At 40.7% G+C, this 23,033-nt stretch overlaps 2 protein-coding genes across 9 annotated transcripts in view; one reads left to right on the top strand and one right to left on the bottom strand.

Annotated features, from left to right (window-relative positions):
* The window catches only part of zgc:158464 (uncharacterized protein LOC791139 homolog), a 95,384-nt gene extending 82,825 nt beyond the window's left edge, over positions 1–12,559 (top strand). For all 5 annotated transcript variants that reach the window (XM_034882711.1, XM_034882704.1, XM_034882710.1 and 2 more), the window contains 3 exons: positions 2,250–2,424; positions 2,606–2,725; positions 9,110–12,559. In XM_034882711.1, the coding sequence (XP_034738602.1) occupies positions 2,250–2,424; positions 2,606–2,725; positions 9,110–9,296 (482 nt within the window). In that variant the 3' untranslated portion in view covers positions 9,297–12,559. The remainder of the gene's footprint in view (positions 1–2,249; positions 2,425–2,605; positions 2,726–9,109) is intronic.
* Positions 12,560–17,263: 4,704 nt separating this feature from the next.
* Positions 17,264–22,225, bottom strand: ubl7b (ubiquitin-like 7b (bone marrow stromal cell-derived)). Of its 4 annotated transcripts, none has more exons than XM_034882747.1 (11): positions 22,086–22,225; positions 21,428–21,608; positions 21,183–21,302; positions 20,992–21,077; positions 19,138–19,222; positions 18,973–19,030; positions 18,722–18,855; positions 18,384–18,433; positions 18,116–18,292; positions 17,816–17,929; positions 17,264–17,648 (listed from the first exon to the last, which is right to left on the bottom strand). In XM_034882747.1, exons 2-11 carry the CDS (start codon positions 21,600–21,602, stop codon positions 17,508–17,510), a joined length of 1,140 nt encoding a protein of 379 aa, XP_034738638.1. In that variant the 5' UTR covers positions 21,603–21,608; positions 22,086–22,225; the 3' UTR covers positions 17,264–17,507. The 4 variants fall into 4 exon arrangements, with proteins under 4 accessions (XP_034738638.1, XP_034738627.1, XP_034738656.1 ...); XM_034882736.1 differs by having other exon boundaries at positions 22,081–22,217; XM_034882765.1 differs by having other exon boundaries at positions 21,428–21,604; positions 22,086–22,203.
* Between the last annotated feature and the right edge of the window lie 808 nt (positions 22,226–23,033).

Raw genomic sequence — 23,033 nt, 5'->3', positions numbered from 1 at the left:
GAGTTTATGTTTGGGGAAATGTTTCATTGAGCTCAAGGCTTCCAGTTCAATCTGCAGCTGAGTGGAGATGAGGGGGAGCCCCTGGTGGTCAGAGCTGAAACAGCAACACTCTGTCTCAATACCCTAACCTGTTGGATCATATTCCATCACAGTCAGTGGTGGAAGAAGTACTCAAATCCGTTACTTAAGGAGAAATACAACAACAATTTAAAAGTAAAAATATTCTGAGGGGCTTTGAGATTAGTAATGGGGTAGGAAAGTTCTGATTCACAAATTTGGAACCAGACACTGTTTTTTTAGTAAGAGGCCATAAACCAAACAAACTTTGAACCACTGGGTTAATCTAACAATGTATTGCATCTGTATCTGTAAAGTAACTGGTAACATAGCTGTTATGTTTTGTGGAATAAAAAGGTCAATATTTCTCTTGGAAATGTTATGGAATTTTCAGTAAAAGTATTTATTTCTTTAATTTAAATGTTGTCATCACAAGATCTCAGGATGCAGCACTATTACATGTTTACTGTCTCAGTAGGAATCTCTTTGGTCCATTCAAAATACCTCTAGACCACTTTTAATTGTAGTAATCTCTCGGTGGCTGTTGGCACTAGGAAGTTACTGTTATTTACTTTGTTGTTTATTTTCATTTAGAGTTTGTTGACAATAGAGACAACATGTCAACGACATGTCAAAAGGTTTGCTTCTACAAATTTTATTGTTACATTTGCAGTATGTACAGAAGCTCCTATGTTTTCCTGTTTAGCCCCACTTTGAGGTGGCCACAAGCTTAATGAAATTTGTTGACATGATATTGTCGCGTTTTGACAGTATCAATTGACTGATTGATACTGTCAGCCCTCCTGCTCAGTCTGGAACAGGAACACTTGGCGAGCTCACAAACTGTAAGTGGAAATGGAATCCTCTGACTGGAATACAGAGTCTAGACAGACCCACCTCCATCGACATGTTGTCAAGATCACAGTGCCTTTCTGTCTGTAAAGTACCTGCCATGTTCAGCCCAGGTAATTAAACACTAGATGCAATAATGGCCATTACCGTGAGCTGCAAAGACAGACTCAACGATCAGAGGCACTGGCTGTGAGCTTCATACTGCATTAACTCCTTCCTTGAAAGTCTCAGCTTTGATGTGTTGAGCCTAAGCCCTCTAAGCGGCCATCTTCAGCTAAAGCTTGTCATATACTTGTTGCTGTTATTGCTTAAGAGTCATACAGTGGCTCTACATAGGTCTTTCCAGAGCCAAGGGTGCTATAACATCAACTTTAGCGATGGATGGGAAAATGGATAAAAACAAACATGTACACACACACACACAGATAACCACAGGGTGACTCCAACCCCCACCATCCAATGTTTCATTATTTTGGCCTCCATTACTCTCTGACAGAACTGATAATTCACTTTCATTTGGCCTTGTGGAAATTAGTTTGCTTCTCTTCTCATGTTAGCTTTTGTGGACAAAGGTAAATATTTTCTCGTGTCCTGATTGGCTGTGAAGCTGCTCAGTGACCTCCACCAGTCGTGTCATGAGCACAAGTCACCTCCAGCCCCCACATACCATCAAACACTTCCCTGTGAAGTTGCCAAGACAGCTTATCATGTCCATGTTGACCGTGAGAGTTTTTGAAAAGCCAGTTTAATGTTTAACTTTTAGTACCTGTGAGTGGTTTTTGCGCATGGCAGTGCATATTTTTGTACATGACTTTTTTAAGTGGGCTTATTTGCATGTATGTGCACATATGTTTGTGTGTGGTTGAATAATATACATGTTCACACATACTGTAACAAATGTGGCTGTATTTAGAGATTTGTGGTTGTTTGAGTTGTTTGGAGGATGTAGCCATGTGTGTGTACTTTGTGTTACTGGGATTTGTGCAAAGTGTGGAAGGCTTGATCTATGCCTCCTCCACTGTATGTACATGTCCTTCAGTTGGATGAGTTACACAAAGTGACGTGTGTGTGTGTGTGTGTGTGTGTGTGTGTGTGTGTGTGTGTGTGTGTGTGTGGGGACATCTGTTCCCACACACACCTCATTGCTCTGTTTTAGTTTAGTAGATGCATTTTAGCACTCTATCTTTTCCAAGTGACCTTGGCCTGAAGTCTAACTGAAGTAAACGGATAGGACTATTTTGTATTATTATCATAGCTGTTAAGGGTCTCACTGTTTAAAAAGGAAATACCCATTGTAGTCTTCCAAAATGTTTCAGCTATTGCATATTCCTTTATTACAGTCCAGTTTGATGGCGTGGAGAAGTCTCGAATGTCGCCTACCAAGGAGGGGAAAACCCGTCCGCTGCAGCGACACTCCAGTGGCTGTCTGGTCAACACCAAAATGACTTCAGTAGACCACTGCAGCTCCTCTCTCGGGGAGCGAATTGACCCCACCATGCCCCTGGAAAGCCAGTTGTGAGTCAAATCTTGGTGTTGCTTTGTTATGAGTGCATTTTATTTCAATAACACCACTTGGGCCCGTCATGAGCATATTTGACATTAGCTGTTTTAATTCCTTTGTTCAGTTTTCAACTCATTTTAACCCTTCCTTTGTTCCTCTCCTCTCTCATCACTATTTCCCTATTGTTCACTGTAGCTGGTACCATGGAGCAATCAGCCGAACAGATGCAGAGTCTCTGCTCCGGCTATGTAAGGAGGCCAGCTACCTGGTGAGAAACAGCGAGACTTGCAAGAACGACTACTCCCTCTCCCTTAAGTAAGGACAAAGCTTTCTTTTCCTAAATAACAAGCCACAAACAGCGTTATCAGATACACACATACTGACTGTCTGTGTCAAAACACACACCAGAGACTCGTAGAGCCACTGAAGTGTACCAGCTACACATGCTTACCGATAGAGTACACATTGTGGACTAATCTAACATCTTGCTCACTAAGGTCCTTGTATACCTGTGCCCCAATAGTCTGCTGACTCGGCTTTTCCAATATGGTAATAACTTTCACCTTTCAGACCTCTATCTCCCACCCGCATCCTGCCCACCCCTTGTCCTCCACCTCCCCCCGGTAACCTCTCTGACAGGTCGGCTCCTTCATTTGCTGATGTGCCCACAACACAGTTCATATTGCCCTTCATCAGCGCCCTCTGATCCCTTCCGCATCCAACACAGGGTTCAAACGAGCCAATCTGATTGGTTTAGGCTAGTCTGACATTTGGTAGAGGTTACTTTTGCTTGAAGGCCTGCGGTGAAGTCACATCATATTCTTGTGATGGTAATGTGCGCCATAGATGGGTTTTGTTTAATGGTTTTTACTGCTAGGTGCCTTTTTACCAGGTGTCAGAATCATGACCAGAATGTGTAGCCCTCTAAAAACGTTGGTAATTTAGCTTGAGCCATCAGCTTTAAAAACCTAGTATCTTTGCTGACAAATGGTCCATTCGCATTTACCCTATATACAGTCCATTTTACATTTCAAGGCAGGCGCAACCTTATGACATTTAGAGAAATCTCCATAGCTCCAAGATCACCTCAGGTTAAATAATATACTAAGAAACTTTGATTAGCCTTTGTTATTGGTCATCTTGCTGGAGGCTTATATGTCTTGGCAGGGAGACATAATGCATTTCCCTGCTATAATCATCTTCATGCTAGTATAAGTGACAATCTCTCTAATGTCCTGTCTCAGTTACTAATTATCTGCTTATGCTGCATGTCTTTTTCTGCCTTACACGATTAAAAAGAACTTAACTTACTAACTACAGATTTACAGACCTGCTACACTGACATTCTGACATTTAAAAAGACCAAATGCATGTATGACTGGTTGAGGTCTATACACTGCATTTTTTTTTCTTCATCCGAAATGTAAAGTTACTGAGAAAGATTTTCAGGCCAATTGAACACACACACACACACACACACACACACACACACACACACACACACACACACACACACACACACACACAAACCTCATATTTACCCTGGAGATCCAAATCTCCAATGTAGATAGAACAAAATGTGTTATGCTATTCGGGTATGATGATATAAGCAGTGATAATTCAGGGAGTGAATGTGAATAATACACTTCTAATAAACCAGTTCAATTTTGGAGCATAAACCTATAATTATATATTCATCCATATCTCTATTGTGGTGCTTACTTAATGCTGGGGGCTTTACATTGAATGAAAGATTTTGGCGAGGAAGACCAGAAGGAACTGGCAAAGTACTGGAACCTATATGGCTGAATATTTTGTTCACATATTAAAGTCATGAATATTAAAGTACTGGAACCTATATGGCTGAATATTTTGTTCACATATTAAAGTCAAGCAGGCAATAATAAGAGCAAGGTATTTTATCTAAAATAAAAGTTGTGTTTGATTTAGTGTGTGAGGAAAACATGTTTAATTTGTGGTTCAGTAATGGCCTTACTAACATTCATGTACAGTAGTTCTAATTCATATCCCACAGCTGACCCTCAAACCTTTCATGCCAGTGGCCACATGTGGAAAAATACAAATAGTCCTGGTCCATGAGCCTTTTAGTGAGATCGTTATGAGTTTTTAGTACTTTGTGTTGTACATTTGATTAGTAGCAAGATTTTTGTATGACTATTAAATTGGACTCAGCAGTAAGTATCATTTATAATGGGTACAGTGATGCTGGAATGTGGACTGGATAATTGCTGCCAGGTCTTGTAGTGGAGATTCAACGTACATCACAGAGGTGACTGTCAGGTTGGACCTCAGTCTGTTCTTGGTCTGTGTCATAAGTCAAAACATTAGAAAGAATTTTTTTTTCTTTGTATCGGAGTGGTAAGATGTATTGTTGTAATAACATACCCCACTGTTCACAATTTAGTGCATTTGCTACCTAATGGGCTGGCAGGAAAGCACCTGCAGAAGGAGAAAGAGGGTAAAAACATTCACATAAAGAATGAATCTTGCAGCTTTTGCCTGTGTAAGTCAGCTCCTGGCTGTCATAGAATGTTAGATGTTTTGCCTTTGGTATCAATCAGATTAAGCCTAGAAAACAGCCAGCAGGCTGATTTGTGCGAATGACAGGTGCCACCACATGGCAGGTACAGGTTTCTCTGAGTTCAGCCTGCTCACACAAGCCCGTTCCCCTGCTGCTACTGAAAATGAGTAGAAACCCAAGGGGAGGATCCTCCATGTCTGAGGTTGCCGAAAAATGTATAAGGGCATGAGGTGGCACATATGTGTAATGCATTATTGATAAAGACAGACGTCGCTAAGACCTCCAGCCTCAAGAATCCTCTGGCCTGACGGAAAGCATTTTCAGTCTGTTTTGCCCTCCTAACCTCTTTTTTCTGTTCACCTGCCCCTCTCACCCTACCCCTCCACCCTACCTTTTCTCCTTTTTTCTCTCTGTGACAAGGAACCCTTGAAGGTGTTTGAAACATATTAAACCCTTCACAAGTCTGTTAGAGCGCAGTATCATCCTGCTTCTCACCTCGAGAGAGAGCTCTGCACAGCGTGTTTCCAATGGCTGAGAAGAGAAATTGTTAGTAAAAGGAGAATATCTTATCCAACAGAACCTGTTTGATGCCACAACACAGAAAAGGGGAAATTAAATAGCCAATTGAAAAAGCGGCTAAAATGTCTTTGCAACTGCAGTTCAACTCCTCTTCCAAAGAAACTTTATGGTTGGATGGTGTTTTTTTAATTTATTTTATTTAGACATCAGAAATCCTTTATGTAGTGCAGACGAGACAAACAGCCTGTCTACAACACAACAGCAATTTTAATCTGACTTTGCTGTGTATTTTAACCAATCAAAGCCACGTTTTTCAATGTTCTATGGTCCATTAACCACATTGGATAGAGATGGTAGATTTTGTTTCTTAAACTTGTTCTTTCTGATTCACACCACTAACTACATCCTTTTTGTCATCTATTGTGAATTACTGAATGGTTTGGCTCATCCCAGGTAGACTCATTCAATTTGTCCGCATATGAAATAATAGGCAAACAGAATATCTGATGCCCAGTAATGCTTAAAAAGGGAATCACTTCTGCCAAGGATTATTAGCTTTTGGTGGATGAATTTTCCTTTTCTGGTGCCACAGATTCATTACACTGACAGCATCATTCATGGAGCAATCCAATATGCTGAAGGTTCGAGATAAGCTGTGATTGCTGTCAGGCTGTTCCTGCTCTCAGGACTACAGGGTTCAAATCAAAGTCATAAACCTCACTAAACAAGGACTGCAGGCCTCCCTAGTGAGATTCATCCAGATTAGACCATAGAAGCCTTCAAGCGCATGCGTATGATAACACCACAAAGGCTTCTCAAAAATAGCCCCATATTCTTTTTATCAACAGCCCGGCCATATTGCTCTGTTGTCCTGGTTTCTGTCTCTGCAGGACTGTAAAGTGATAAGTAGCCATGAACACTGACTGGAAAATCCGTTGGGAATCTAAAAATGATGCTATTGATGTGTTGGCCTTTTAAGTGTGGCTCTGTGTAACCTAACGCCAGTCTCCCAGCACTCCACATGAAGACTCATCAAATGCACTTTGCAGGGAAGATTTATTTTAAAATGAGCTCTCCTGGCACCACTTGCAGAATGGTGGAACTCTAACCTGTGGCAGGAGAAATTTGTCCAGCTCTTCTCAAATCATGATGAACTTGTTAATGACACGGATAAATACAGAGGCCAGAGGCAATAGAGGGGACGGTCTGATAATTGTGTTTACTTCAGTTTTATAGCCCAGCAAGCCTGCAGTTTTCTACCTCAGCTCACCTATAAAAAAAGAAAAGTATGTTACCATATTTGTTTGAAATATTCTCCATCATCTGCCATACACGCTATGTAGGGTTATTATTTTCTGTACAATAACAATAAAAATCACGCCAATATAAAGAAAAGGATTGATCCCATCTGTTGTCATGAAACATAACCTCACAGGAAGGAATCACTATACCCATTTATTCTTGATGGATGTCCTTTTATTGAACCCTGTACATGCTAAACTGTTTTCCACTTCAGTGGTATCTCTTTGCCTGTTTCTCTCTGCGCATCGGGGAGAGAACACATCCGCAGGCTTTACATATGCAATTAAGAGATAAGTAAAGAATGGACTTGCCTTACAGTATAAGGTGCCTAAAGCCTAGTTCTTGCTTCTGTTCATCACAGATAATGGGCATACATTTACAGTGGATGTACATTTATTGTGGGCATATATTCAGTGACCTCAAAAACATGGCTTTTGTGGATTTTAGTTGCTTCATTTATCTGCCTGACTTTTTTACATATCCCATATCATAGTCAGTAACAAAAACAAATTTACAAGGAAAAGAGGCGCACGGCTCAGAGATCAACACTCTGGACCACGCTGTTTTCACTGTATCTTATGGAAGCAGAAATGCATGCTTTGGTCTGTCTGTCAATATGATTTTGCCACATCCTAGTTTTGTTGATAATGATAATAAATATTGTATTTTCTACTTAACAACTTGCACAAACTTGTCCTGCTTGTGTACAGTCCTCACAAGAGTCCTATTCTACACCATCTTTGAAACAGACAGGATGCATATTGCAGATTACACTCACCGCATGGTCAATTGGCCCGGAGCTCTCAAGCTTTCCTGGTGTGTCTGTTTGTCACAGCTAGATGTTAGGAAGGAATGGTAATCCTGGGGGGGGGGGGGTTCTCTTTTTCCTCCTGTTATTATCCTTTTTTTTGCCATGTTTTTCCTAATTTGCATTTCAGCAACAGGGGTTACATTTCAGATTAGGGATATAAATACACAGATATATACAGATATAAAAGTAGAGTATGTGGGAGCTTAGTGAGGTGGAATGAACTGCTGCACATTATGTTGATGACAGGTCATAATGCCCACTTGCAGCAATATGAGTGCATCGTATTTGAGCCTAAAGCAGTCATATCTTGCAAGATGCATTAGTTTCTGATCGAAAAAACTATTATGCAAATGAATTTTTGCAAAGGCAAATTATCAAAACAGTATATTTACAACAGGATATAGAGGCAATTAGTTTTGTATCAGTCCCATACTAAAGCATATTGTTTGCATCCCTTAACTCCAAAATAGTAATTTTCTATTTTAAAGCGGAAGATTACTGGCAAGCTGTAAAATGTATTGATCAAAAGCCCCAAGTAACACACAGGGAGCTTTTAATTTGCTCTGCTTTTATTGCTGTAGCTTAAGTGATTTATCCTGGGGGTTCATTAGCCTCATCCTTATGCTCTGCATGGGAAACCCAGCACCTTAAGCAACCTGCCTTTTAGTCTCCTCCCCAGACAGCGTCAAAGTTATCAAAGGGTAATCCAGCTTTCAGAACATTGTCACGTACTGTAGGGAGCAACTACTGCACCAGTAAATGAGAAAGGAGCTGTCAAGGAGGGCAATCTCTTGAGTTCCCCATATATTCAGGCTTCTGACGTACTTTTCTCTTTAAATTGGTTTTTAGCCATGCAATCAACACGGCCCCAGGCACAGCAGTGACGGTCGGTTGGTCCACCACTTCAGTCAAGACTGAAATACCGCAACAACTATTACTGGCAGTGCCATGTCCAGCTCTCTTAAAGCTTTACTGCGTAACTTGTTTATATTAATGAACGTCTGTTACATTCAACCCATTGCCAAATGAGTTGCTATAAAGCTAATTAAGGCTATCAGCTCTTAGTGTGGCTATGTTCAGAAGATTGTGTCGTCTGGCGGATCTCACGCGCAGAAACTCGATTGAGGATAACGACCTCTTCTGAAGAGTCCCATCTTTTTTCTCTTAATCCTCCTTGTCCTCCTTGACTACTAACCATTGCATGGAGAAGGGGTGGGGGTGGTGCGCGATCACAAAAGTATCGTGCCAACAGTTTTGTTGTCATTGCTTAGATTTCTTCATGCGGGCAACAGAAACTACACACTATAGCTTTAATATATCCATGATGCTCGCATAAGGTCAGAACTGTTAGTGTCGCTATTGCCTCTTGTTTCACCTTGTTTTACACAACCAATTTATTTCCATGCTATTGAAGATGGAAATTGACACTTTCAAATATGTGATGAAAAATGCAGACTCCTGTTCTTGTTTTTATTGAACTAACACCATGTTTTTGTCCCTTTCTCCTGTCTTCTTCTGTCCCCAGAAGCAGCCAGGGCTTCATGCACATGAAGCTGTCGCGGACAAAGGAGAACAAGTACATCCTGGGCCAGAACAGCTGCCCTTTTGACAGCGTGCCTGAGATCATCCATTTCTACTCCAGCCGCAAGCTGCCCATCAAGGGTGCCGAACACATGTCCTTGCTCTACCCTGTAGCCATCAGGACACTATAGTGCTCCAGGTCCCCTGCAGGCGTCGGCCCCTGCAGTTTCCCACTGGGCCAACCTGTGGCTCCAAGCTTCCTGTCCCCCTGAACAGAAGAGTAGGCTCATGGGAAGATAAACAGTGGCATCCCATAACTGCTGATCCTGACTCACCTCACTGGCCAACAGATTCCAGACATGTTTTTGAAGGCCTACTGCATAATATCTTACACATACAGACTCAATGTTGCAGAAATCTTTATTATTTTATTTTATTGTATTTATGACAAACACCAACTTCATTACATCACAGACTGACTATCTGTTGAACATCATTTCACTGATTCTTGATCTGATTTCCCTTAGCACTTAACACTTAAAGAAAAAGAAAGGTACAACAATGTAACATTTGTCACTGGAGTGTACCTTTTATTATAATATGTTGTATCTTTTTCTGAAAAGAGTGCACATCATGAAAAATTGGGTATGGACGAGTTTGTTTGACTTTGCTCATTTGGTTAGGCTCTGTTGATACTGTTATTGTCCGTAAGGGGACTTGAAGATTGTAAGACTCGTGTAAGGGAAGAGACATTTATGAGGCATGTTGAGGTAAAGTGTCCACATGGGCCCCATGCAGTGGTCAGGATATTGAATAAACTGGCCTTGTATGAATGGTGTGTCCCCAGCTGTGTGGAAATAACAGGCCTGTGAGCAGTGCAGACTGATCTCTCTATCTTGTCATAGTGCATGCTGTCTGCTATCCATCACTGAGTGGGTGTATCACACCAATGACAGTGTAACTACCATAGTGGTGAGACAGGCAGGGGATCATGATGGATGGGTCAACCCATCTGACACAGTACAATTGGCTAAGGCTAGAGACCAGAGAATGTCCAAATGGACCAAATTAGCCCCGCTACCCCTCCTTAAAATGGCTTTGCATCGGGAGAATGAAATATGCCTGCATTGTCTACCTCAGAAAATCAATTTCATTCACCCATCTGCAGATCAATAGGTACAATGGGATTGCAGACATCGATCTGCTCTCCCTTCGACATTCCCAATTCCCTTAAAATTGCGTCATGGTTTTAGTAATATGATTTTTTGAATAAAGAAACAAACGTTTTTTTTAGTTTTTTTTTATGAAACCACAAGCAAATTTTCCATATCAGCAATTGTATGTATAGTCACTAATGTGATACTGTGTGATGTCAGTAACAAATGTTTGGTCAATGCCTTATAATGCATGGGTAAAATCAGTCCGCTAGATCAGCTGATTTCCGGTTCTGCTTTTAACGATTGTTCTGTGACTGTAATTTATTCTGGGGTAATTATTACTGATGTGTTACTCCTTTGTGATGGCCTGTCGGCCCCCTCGCCCTCATTGTTCTGTGCCGATGTGATCGTGTTTTTTGGGACTACTCCAACCTCTTTTACTGTGGTGCTTTGCATTTTTGTTGTTTCAAGTTCTGCTAAATGCACGTTTGCCTCGGTGGCCTGACTCGGAGACATGAGTCACGGCGTCTCCTGAACAACGGGGTTGTAAAGCCTCGCGTGAGACACGATCATATATTCTCCTCCGGACCAATCACTGCGCAGCTTGTTCAAACCAGAAAAAAACACCTACCTTCATTCTGTCTTGCTTCCACTTGGAATTAAAATCTCTCTTTCCTCTACCCTTTACTACAAGATGTTTATACATGTGTGAATGTGAGTGAGCATGCATGTGTCCATCACGTCCAACATGTGTACGGTATATGTATGCACACAAGAATTTGTGCACAGACTTTCTGAGTTCTGGTGTGGTTTTCACCATGCTGGTACAAACTGGGCCCTTGCTTGAACCTCTTTGGTTGTCAGTAACTTTTTTGTCCCCCGAACTCAAGAAACTAGAATTCAGCCCCAAGACCGCATTTATTTAAATTTCTTCTTGTATTTTCTCATTAATCGCATTTTATTTCAGCAACTCCTAGAAATGACATGTCAGTCTTGTGATCTGCTCTCTGTAGTTTATTGTCACAGAACCAATAATATTTCAGCCCACAGTAGCATAAATATTGCTGACCAGCTACAAGAAGCTGAGTCTAATGATAGCGCCTAACACTTGTGACAAACTGCCTCTTCAGAGGAAACCTTTGTCAGTTTTATCAGTTGCAACATTTTGTGGTTTAATGAGTAAATCTAAGTAAAGATTAAAATTTTGGTGTGGGGGGGGTTATGTCCATACTAAAAATGACTGACACTAAGGAATTAGAAACTGACTTAAGCAAGCATGACCACTTTATATTCCAAGTCAAATACATTTTGGCTTTGGCTATATCCGCTTTGTGCTATGCAACTCTGAACTGCAGTCATTGAAGGAAAAATGATTGGAGTGTGTGCCTCCACCAAATGTCTATGATTAATATGATGGTACAAATTGTCCACCAGGAAAAGATGTAATCAGTAAAATTACCTGATTAGTTAAAGAGAATAGATTGCAGAAAGTGGGATGTATACAGATGTTTATTTTGTTGGTGCAGTAAGTTATCAGACAGATGTTGCTGTCGTCAGATTAAGTATACCATATGAAGGTGTCTGTCCATGTGATAAGACAACTTCTGAAGCTTTATTAAGAAATAGCATGTCGTCGATTTGGACCTATGTATTTCCTTGAGAGAATATATCCTAAGAAGAAATGCAAATGAAATAAACTATATGTGTGATGTATCCTGTATGTTCCAGATGTTCCCTGTCTAAGAGATGGAATGTTGACAGTGAGGCTCTTTATTTAGTTACAGCTGCTGATGAGTATTACTCAACTATAGGAAAGAGCCTGCATATGATGGCCACACTGCCTAAAGAGAGGCCTTAGCTTTGGAAAACAAAGGGAAAAAAAGAATAAGGCGGAGACAGAAGGGAAGGTGTTCTGACGGGGAGGGATTTGCTGCAATCAGCAGACACACACTCCCATTTGTATATTTCTATTATGAGAACCTGAAGAGCCCTTCTCCTCCCTCAGAAGTGTCTTAAAGTGTGTGTGTGTGTGTGTGTGTGTGTATATATATGTGTGCGTGCTTGTGTAAGCAACCATCAGCCACTGACTTGCTCCGTGTGGATCACTTTACTGAGGTAAAGTGGCATTTATGAGTTTCCTTTGTGTACATTTTCGTGCCACGTACGTATGCACTACTATGACATATCTCTGTACAGTCCCTCTTGGCCAAATGTATATACTGAATGTATTGTATGGGGACATAGAGGCATCAAGGTTAAAAAAACAAATAAATTTGGGTTTATGATTTATTGTGTGATATAATGTTTCAGTGATCTTATTTTTATTCAAACACATCATTATTTAGCAAAGGAAATCCAGCCACTTCCTTTATCTTCGCCAGCATCAGTTACCATGGTGAAGCCCTTTGACAAATAAGAGAGGGACCATTGTTTGAGTCAAGGACAGAAAGCTGGAGCGATTATCAAGCCAGTACTCCAGCACTTGTTGTCCTCTATTGATCTACTTTGTAGCACAGTCCTGTAATATTATTTTTTTCACTCCGTTCATTCTAGAAGCATTTGCTTGATGTGTATCTATCCAAAGCTTGCTAGTCCATATTTCCTGTCCATATTTTCCTGCTTCCGGCAATCGCACCTTTGGCCTTTTTTCAATAGAGAAGTTTATGGCAGCATTTTATGAATGCACGCTGTCAATTTAATAAAGTGTAAATCTTATAAGATTCTTGGCATTTGAGGAAAGTCTTTGCCTCAGGTTAGTAACAGATTTAGAGGACAATTTTTTAGCCAACCAATGAACCAAAAAGAAGCATTGATTTCCAATGGTAACATTTTAAAGCCTAGTAATATTCATTTCATTTTAATTAATTGTTGAAAACTTAATTTTCTATATTTGTTGAATTGTACGCTTGCCTATAGATACATGTGATATGGCTGCTTATTCAGATGACCTGCTGAGCACTGACAAAAAGACTGCCTAGGCTATGCTAGCAAATATTTGAACTAACTACCAACTGAACAATGTCTCTATTTTCCCTAGGATTAGTTCTGAATTCCATAACTCTATAGACCAGGTTAATAGCTGCAAATCCATGTTTAATGGATGCTTTGCTACTACAACAGCAATAGTTGATTTGCTTTTTTTTTTTTAATTTGCTTCCATTATATTATCCACGCATAAACTGTACTTTTTGCACTGCATTCTTTTCTGGGATTGTGGATCATTTTCAGCTAGACACTACTTAGAATCTATCCCACCCTCTGAGGTGATAATGCTACATGTAAATCAAACTGCTCAGAGTTCTGTTGAAGGTAATTTTAACAGTGAAATTCCTAATCCCTTGCCCCAAAATCCTTTTCAGAATGGTTGTTTTGTGACAGCAAAAAACAGTTTTACACAGCAGATTTCAGCCACAAAACATCTGGCGGAGCACAGGCGGGCAGGGGGTTGATGAAAGGAAACGGTGAACATTCACAGCCACCTCAAGTCAAGGACTCGGTCTATGCGGCTCGGACAATGAAACAGTTTGCAACATGTGTCTGTTTGGGGACATTTTTATAATACGTTACACGTTATTGCACCATCACTGTTCTTTGGAACTGGCCATGTACATTTCTATATTAAAAATGATATATTTTTCAATCCCCAGCACTGTCAACACACATGCTCATGCACCAAATTCCTTTGGAAAATGTCAATTTTAAATGTCATTTTAGGTTCAGTAGTTGTTGTTTTTCTCTCTCATTTCAGCTGTTTCAATCAGATCCACACCTTCAGACAAAACAGGTGCTGTTTAAAGGTTCTCCCAGTGGTTTGTGCTGATTTATTTTACTCTATAGCAGCTACTTTAAGGGTTGAAGCACCTGGGATAAATTACATCAAAGGCCCCTTTCTGGACAAAAAGAGTGCTGAAGAAGAAGGGTAAGAATTAAAAGCATGGCTCGAAAGCAATGAATGGCCCACAAGGGGATAGAATGGCCTTGTGTCCATCAGAAGCTCATTTCATATTCCGCTCAGTCACTGCAGACAGAAAGCAATCTCAGGTAACAGACCTTATGTTAATAACACATGAGTTGCCTCCTTTCAGAAAGACAAAAGCGGATGGAGGGCATTATACCAATTCTTTCCTTTCCTCCTCTTCTGCCAGGTTGGAGGATTTTATCTGGAGAGGATAGTGAGAGCATTGTTGTGCTTGTCTGTGAAGGCTTGATTAGAGGAGCTTTTACAACATTTCACAAGCTGTGGCATTGATGATTTCTATTGGTTTGACATATTGCCTGTAATGGCACGGTGCAGAACCTTGCTCATTACCTGAATCCCAGGTCACTGTGGGAGTAATTGGGCAGATTTTTGCCAGCTTCGGTGCTCCAGGCTTGATTCATTAGGTAGTCATATTCCTGTTCAGAAGAGGGTTTTTCTTTTTTCAGAGATATGCATCCACCACAGTGTCATTTGGTAATATTTGAAAATGGAAATAACTCACAGCTATTCAAAACCTTTTTGGCATAGCATGTGTGGCTTAGGCACCCTGTGATAACTGTGGCAAAGCTCAATAAAGATGGACTCTATTTATCCAAAATAATTATAAATGGCAATAGACAGAGAAATGAGAACAAATAGTGTGTTTTTTATTAATTGTGCTCCCTCTGAGATCTTCAGAGTTGGTAGTTCACTTGTGATGGAGTGTGCCACCAGCAAGCGCCATTAAAAAAAATAACAACCTCTAAAGATTCACCTCTCTTTCAAGTGTTGATTTTCCCAAAGATATGTTGTTCCCCTTTCATCTTTATTCCTATAATAAATGTTTTTAGCCAAGTCTTTCAATGATGAATAGGATTTGAAAGAGTTGACAGGTGCAAACAATACTTTTCAGTCCATGAAGTGTATTGCAATTTCTGTTCTTAGGAGGGATAGATAGGATTTAATAAGAGATTACATATAGTCAATACTACTCTCACAGCTGGCAAACATAGGGGACCAAAACATGGTGTGCAATAATAGCTTTTTGTACCTTATGTGAGGGCATTTCGCACACCATCGAGCGTCTCCATGACGACTTCACGTGATTTTCCACAGTAAATTGTTTAGAATGTCCTGAAAGCTGCAGTTATGATGCTTGTGATGAAAGGCTCTGCATAATAACAGTAAACAGAAACAATAGACTATTGTAAAGTTCCAGGGGCTGACCTCACAGCTTGTTAGCAACAGAAGTACAGAAAGACATGTCTTAATGGAAATCGGTGCAAAACTATTCCGCAATACTCCGGCTGGGTTTATAGTCCACTAGTTCATCTAGACAGGCGGTCAAATTTTTATTTGCAAGAAAGAATATGACAATTATATTCACTATTATTTAGTTGAAACTATGACACTGGTTCCTTCAGCACAGTGGAAATGTTTTTATTTTTTTAAATACCCTTGGAGCCAGTTGGAGGTGAAAATTGCCCGCAGGTGTGCATGCATATAAAACGGTAATGGGGACAGACGGACACAAAGCGCTGTTTGGCTGCTGTGCTCATGAAAGAGCAACCCACTGATTGAGCTGTCACAGTCACAGATGCAGTAATAAAACTAAGCAGGGCAATTACTGTAGATGGAAAACTGTAGGTAGCAGAGGGGGGGCACGCAATATGTCCTCCCCTAAAATACCCTGATGGGAGACAACGAGACAAAGCAAATGTAGCCTTCAGTAATAAGGCTGGGGGGGGGGGGGGGGTAACAATGCTCCAACTAGCACAGCAACATGTCAGTGGAAACAGCTATGACCTTATCTGTGCAACTTCCTTTTTATGTTATTAGTTACCAAAGCATATTACCTTTAAAACCCACCCGGCACACCCGCCACACCCGCCATGAGAACACACCACTTCAAATAACATAAACCCTTTATGAAACACTGTTCAACAGAGGGCAAATCAAAAGCAGGAATTGAAATTTAGGACAGGAAGAAAGAGCAAATAAACAAGCAGTTTGTCTGCTAGAATGACTTGTGATGAACAGTCATGGTCGGATAGAAATAAACTACTGCATTGCCATCTAGTGTACAAATAAATGAACTACACAGGTTTGGTAAACAGCGTGGTTTTTAGAGCACTATATGAGGTCCATATTTTAATGCTGCAACCCAAGACTTGTACAATTGGTGCCCGAGCACTGAAGTGCAAGGAACCTATTGTTTTTGTAAGGATTATTATTCCTCTCTCATTGTCTCTCTCATTTTTGAGGGTCTTAGCACGCTGGAAAACTCACAAAAAGTAGCAAATGTCAGTCCTATGAAAAATCATAAAGTTCTTTAGTGATTGGTCTCGGGCGTTGTCAGGGGGCTCCATAGCGCCCCCTAATGCGTGGAAGGCCTTAACTTGGAGTTACCGATCTAGTCTACCGATCTTCACCAGATTTGATATGCATATTGTTTTAATCATTGCAGACATATTTCCTATTTAACTTCATAAGCTCCACCCAACTGGAAGGCGGCCATTTTGACTTTATGCGATTTCACGTGTTTTACATTCTTTCCAACTCCTCCTACGCCGTGATCGCAATTTTCTTGAATCTTCGCATGTAGTATGTGTTGACACTCATGACAAAAAGCTATCCAAAGATAAAAATGTGCAAGTTATAGTGAAGCAACTTCCTGTCAGGAGCTGTACAAAAAGGAAGTTGCGGATCTGCCCAAGATTTATCCTGACTGCCACCAAACATGCCACAGTTGTTCTGCATAGCGCCTTGAGCAGCCATGCCACAATCTTGAGTGAATCGGCCATTACATGGTGCTGTTGGAATTTGTTTTTATTAATATATGGCAAACATACTTGGTCTAACTCCTCCTGGGCCGCAAGTCCAATCTGCACAAAAACTTGGATATAGACTCAGTGGACCCTCATGAAAAAAAGTTATCAAAAGAAATTTGCTAGCTAACACAATTTGCAAGTTATATTGGCAAAAGAAAAAAATTTACGGTCAATGCCACCTATTAAATAACAAGAAAACAGGCTCAGGAGACGATAAGGTAAGCATTATTACATTCATAACAAGTCTCTTCACATCAAGAAGAAAAAGCTGGCATAACGTTTGTGGAACTCAGATGTGATACTGTACATTGTGTAAATGGACCAAACAGTGTAATAATACAAAGAATCTGTATAATTTATGTCTAAAGCCATAATTTATTATGTCCGGGCAGCACAATGACAATCTTTTTTCTGCTTTCTTTCCTCTAGAAAGAGGTTTATCCGTGGGGTAGGGGCTCAGAGTCCTGGGCCTCCAGCAAATATGAGCTCCAGGGCAGCCTGGATGTCACCATCTGTGGCCTGCAGCGCCCTCAGCATTAGCTCCTCATCCTGGATCCCCATGTCCCGGAGCTGCTGCATCTGGGACTGCCAGCGGCCCTAGCAAAACAAAAACAAATTCACTGAACGAGCACCAATAATTTTCACTCCTGCCTCGGTTAAGCTCTGCATAAACAACTTTATACAAAGAAAACACAGCCCAGTAACCATTTGAACAATATCCGATGTTTCAAAGTAAATCTCCGTCTGCGAGTTTACATCCCCACCTGTAGAGCGGACATGTTGGAGGCTTGCAGAGCTTGCTGTAGAGCATGGCTGAAGAGATCGTTACTGACTGGGGTCCCTGCTGGCATGGGGGCTACGCCACTGGAGGGGTCCGCCTATATCAATGGCAGGCAAGAAAATCAAAAGATCAATGTATTCACCTGCAATAGTATGTCAGAAATCATGTTTTCAATGCATACACTAAGAATTGCCTTAATGTGTCATATTTTAATATTGTGTCAATTCTACAATAGCTATTAAGTAGGTTGTAAACAAACAAACAAAAAGTAAATATATCTCACCTGGCTTGAGGTTGTTGGAGTGACCGCACTGCTGTCAGGAGTACTGGCGAGGGCCAAAGCTGTAGCTAGCTCGCTCTGCGTTATTGGCCGCGGGCCAGTCGCTCCACTGTGGCTCAGAGAAACTGGTCGTAACCCCGATGAGCCTCCCGCTCGGTTGGAGGGACCTGCTGGGCTCCCCTGTTACACACATTTAGATACAGAAAAATAGCCTTGCATCAGTTTTCCTGTATATGATATCTGATGTGGAGTATCAAGTAGAGTGACTCACAGACTGGAAATCTTCCTCATCGTCAGACATGCCTTCAAACATGAAGCCCCCTGCCGGATAAAAAGAAGGATTTGTAGTTTAAATTTGTAGTGAAAGTGCAACAAAAACTAATCACTAACAATTTTTATGTTCGAAATTGCTACACCTTTTTTAAAAAGGGAAGACAATATATTGCCAGTAGTTATCTGTTGCATTGTAAGAAAAATATTAAACAACTGTCTGCCTCGCATCAGTTGTGATAATATCTGGAGTTTGTCAACAACGATTCTTTATTGCTATAAGCGTTCCTCTCTGCCTATCATTCGGACTGTTATTACAGCGCCATCATCCTTGCTCACCTGGCATATCACTGTAAGAACTGGCAGAGACGTTGCGAGAAGAGCTGGCACTGGACTGAGCGGGCATGCTGCCGGCCACAGAGTGCAGGACCAGGATGATGGCATTGACGAGGGCTGGGTGGGAACTGATCAATCTACGGAACAGACAGAAAAGTATAGGTGCAGATTTAAATTGCCTTCCGCTCGAGTGTCTGCATTGTACTTATTATGCGTCACATCAGAGCCAATAACAAAAGAAAAGCAACACTCACACATCCAGCATGTTAGGGTCTGTGAACTGCACAAAGAGATCTTTGTCTTGGAGCACCCCTGAACAGATAAAAAAGGACGTAAGGAGAAATGTTATCATTTACATACTTTCATGGTACAGTGAGAGGGCATAACAGCATAACAACATAAAACTCAGCAGGTCTTACCTAGGGCGACTGGGTCTGACCTGAGCCCTGGTGTGGCCACGATGATCTGATCCAGAGACTCTTTATTGGTCAGCATTTTATATACCTGTGTGTAGGGAAAACACAGCATCTCCCATTTTAAAATATGGCAGCATCAGCAGAAGGATTAAAACAGATTTGACATGAGGTTGCGTGAGATATTCACCGGTGGCGATACTGATACTGAACGTATAGGCGTTAATCTGCAGATCCTTTGGATAAAGATATAGCAGTTCTCATTTTAACCGTCAACAACATATTGTATCAAAGGTGTATACCCACGTTTGATTCTGCTGTTAGCTTCATAATCATTTCTGTATCATTCAGCAAATAAAACCGGTCCATTACAGATTAGACAACACTAGATGCATTGAGGATGGTTAACGTGTTGTTTGACTGCTGTGTTGTGATTTAAAAGGTTTCTTCCACCGGGACGACCCAAACTGGTGCTGACACGTATCTCCCTCCACATCTGTCCCAACATCCATGGATCAATATCAAGATAAGTGAGTACCAAATTTAGTCCGAAAAGTATGCCAATTCCCAACTATCCCTTTATTTACTCAACAAAACATGCTGGTATTCTAAAACTGTTTGTACCTACTAGGTTTACACCATGAAAAGCTGCCAGCCTTTGATAACTAAACCTGTTCCTGTTGAGGATAATCTTTGACCAGCTCGTAGCTGCCCAGACACACGTACACTGAAATGGATCTATGGTGATTCTATCAGAGATAAACAGCTGTGAACACAAAGTGACTAAAGAGAGAAATCCATACAACCAAGCCAAATAGTCTCCAGGTCAAGGATGAGTATAGTGCAAACACTCCAATGAATTCCTGCATTCGCCAGTGAAAGACAACCTTATTAACTTTTTACTGTGTGTAAGGCATGAGAAAGCGTCCAAACCCTATCACAAACCGTTTACTCACACACTAGAGACTAGATTGCAGAGAGGAGGAACTCCATATCCCACCTACCATCTTTTCCAGCTTTATGGCCAAGTGTAAGGCTACAATTACATTCCTATGTTTTTGTTAAAGACAAATATCTTTTTTGCTAAAATTACAAGTTGCAATCCCACTGCTCTGGCATTTTCAGGAGAAATTCGAAAACACGCTTGATTTGGAATCAGACGCGTTGTGTTGAGGTCTCAGAGACCTTTGGCAAATCTGACACTGCCAAAGTTTCGCCGCCTGACTGGGTCTTATCGATCATGACGTCTCGTTCTCTGAGACTAAGCTACTACCAGCAACCGGCGGAGTATACGCTGCCTACTGTTTATGCCCAGTATACGAGAACGTTGATGAGATATAGGGTTTGGGTGTGTTAGTTTAAACAAAGATTATTTTTTCTATTGGAGCTAAAAACATGTGTGCACAGAAATCGCTTTGGGCTCAAAACTCAGCTTAAAAACCAAACCGTAGCAATGTAAATGTTCAAATATGTCTCAGCCGACAGTCCCAGTTTCCCTACATTTATAATAAAATTAGAAGAGAAGTTAAATCTGATCACAAGACATCAATCGGGGCGTATTTCAGATATGCTGTAAAGTCTGGTCTGAATGTATCTGAATAAAAGAAAAGAAAACTACATAAGGCCTAAAACTAGGTCCTCCAGGCCATTGTATCAAAGACTGTCCAAAAAGGTTATTAATACACATTTGATCTATTCTCTCAAAATACAGTTCTAAAACTAAAAACCTAAGTAGATCAAATGGAACATAATTAAAACTCTTTGGAGTAGAGAGGGGTGTCAACATGGTCAGTGTTGTGCTTGCTGCTGCGTGCCGTGCATGCACGCACGTGTGTGTATGTGTGTGTGTTTTCTACTCACTGAGTCTCTGTAGGCAGAGTTGAGAGAGTGAATAGCAGCATGAAACACCCTGAACTCCCGGGCTGCAGTTGCTCTGTTCACAGGCTCTAGAAAAGAAACACACCAACACACACACACGTTCAGATTAAGACTTTCTGTTTCACAGTTAAAATAAAATTTATTTCTGTACTGAAAATGACAAACTGACAGACCTGAACTGCTCCCTGGCTCTGGCCAAGTCTTTTTGAGGATGTGTAATGTGGATCCTGGTTGAATCCCACAGGCATCCAGAGTCAGGTCGTCCTTAAGTTTCCGCCCACAGTGGACCAGCTCTGATACAGGAACAGAGATAGAAGATTTTTAGGACAAATAACAATAAATTAACATTAAACGTTTAACATAAACATTTCATTCACAGCTAACATTGAGGTCAACTGCCATAGCAGGTATAACACACCTATTAGTTCAGGATCTGGGATGGAATCTGGGGTCTGTGCTGCAACAAGTTGTTTTAAAGTAGCGATTCTGTATCCTCCAGGTGGAACATCCCCTGGCATCATGTCTGGGAAGTGGAAGGTGGATTTGGGATGATTCGCCAGCTTCAAAGACAGGTGCCAGTCTGAAGAAGCCATCTCTACCTTTTACACAAGAAGAACACCAACTTAACATGATGGCGTGGACAGTAACTACGGACTTGATCAGTAGCTATTGGTGTTGCCTAGACGGCTAACATTAAAAACCACAGGCTAGCCTACATTTTATATTGAAAGGTCACTATGATTTCATTTCAAGATAGATTACAGAAAAGTATGGCATATCTATTTTCTGTTCAGTAACGTTACAACATACTATAGAAAATAAACGTTAGACGAAATTTTCACATCTTTATCTTTGTTAGGGGAGATTGACATGACAAGTTAGCTAGCTACGTTAGCAAACTCCGGTTAGCTGCTTAGCCGTTGCTAAAAACAAAACATGCCGATTCGCTAAATCAAACGTTGGCCATCCGTATAGTATGCCTTGTTCAGAACAACCCATTTGATAATATCAATATAAATGCCCAACAGAAACGCCACAACTTTAGTGTTTGTGAAAGAAGCGCAAACTCATCTCACCGTTTTATTGTTGACACTCTATTCCTTTCCTGGTTTTAGTCACGTGGTGTACGTTACGTTTACTTCCACTGCCCAAACAAAGGAGTTTTTACTTCTCTGTCATTTACTGAATGCAAACATTAACCCCCCCCTCTCTCTCTCTCTCTGTGGGCGCACACAAACACGCACGCATACCCTAAGAAAAAGATAAAACTTCTGTGCCTATTTAAATCACTGCCCAGCATTATATTATAAGCTATGATATTATACTGCCCATACCTCTGTTTTTTAAGATTAATACATCATTCTTTCCTACATTCTGTAACATATGTTTTCTAAAGAAGCACGTTTCCAATGTGAAGAAAAAATAGAACCTAGTATAGGCCTATGGCTGGATCATGTATGGTCAATATGCTAATTTGTGGCCACATTTTTACAGGGATAGTCAGCGGTGGAGTCTCTGAAGATATTAAATGTTCATCTGTGGTCACTGTAATATTTCTTTGTTGTGTACTTAAGTAGCATAATCACATCACATGGTAAAGATACATTTGATTTGACAAAAATAAGTACTTCCTTTTAATGTATTCATGCTATTGTCAACAAGTCATTTATTACTCATCTAAAGTGTTGTGCAATGAATGAGACTTAGCCCGGTTTTGACCCATGACAATATGAACCACAGCCTCGAACGTTGGTCTTGAGGTGCAGCAGCATTTAGTCAAACAAATGATTTTTATTTTTACAAAATTACCCACACTGTACACTTACTACCACCTAACAACTTTATTATTCTCTGTTCTCTCAGCTGCACCAATCTCCTGGCTCTAATTAATGACTTTTTATAATGAGATAGTATCTCAAAAAATTGAGATGACTCATTATTTTCTAATTATTTTGAGATTTATGTTTGATAAGGATTCTCATTATTTAGAGATAGCCTATAATTCATTCTATGAGGGCCTATAC

This window comes from Etheostoma cragini, chromosome 1, assembly GCF_013103735.1.
Source record: "Etheostoma cragini isolate CJK2018 chromosome 1, CSU_Ecrag_1.0, whole genome shotgun sequence".
Taxonomy (NCBI): domain Eukaryota; kingdom Metazoa; phylum Chordata; class Actinopteri; order Perciformes; family Percidae; genus Etheostoma; species Etheostoma cragini.
Note: the sequence above shows the minus strand (reverse complement) of the source record. Positions and strands in the feature narration are given on the sequence as shown.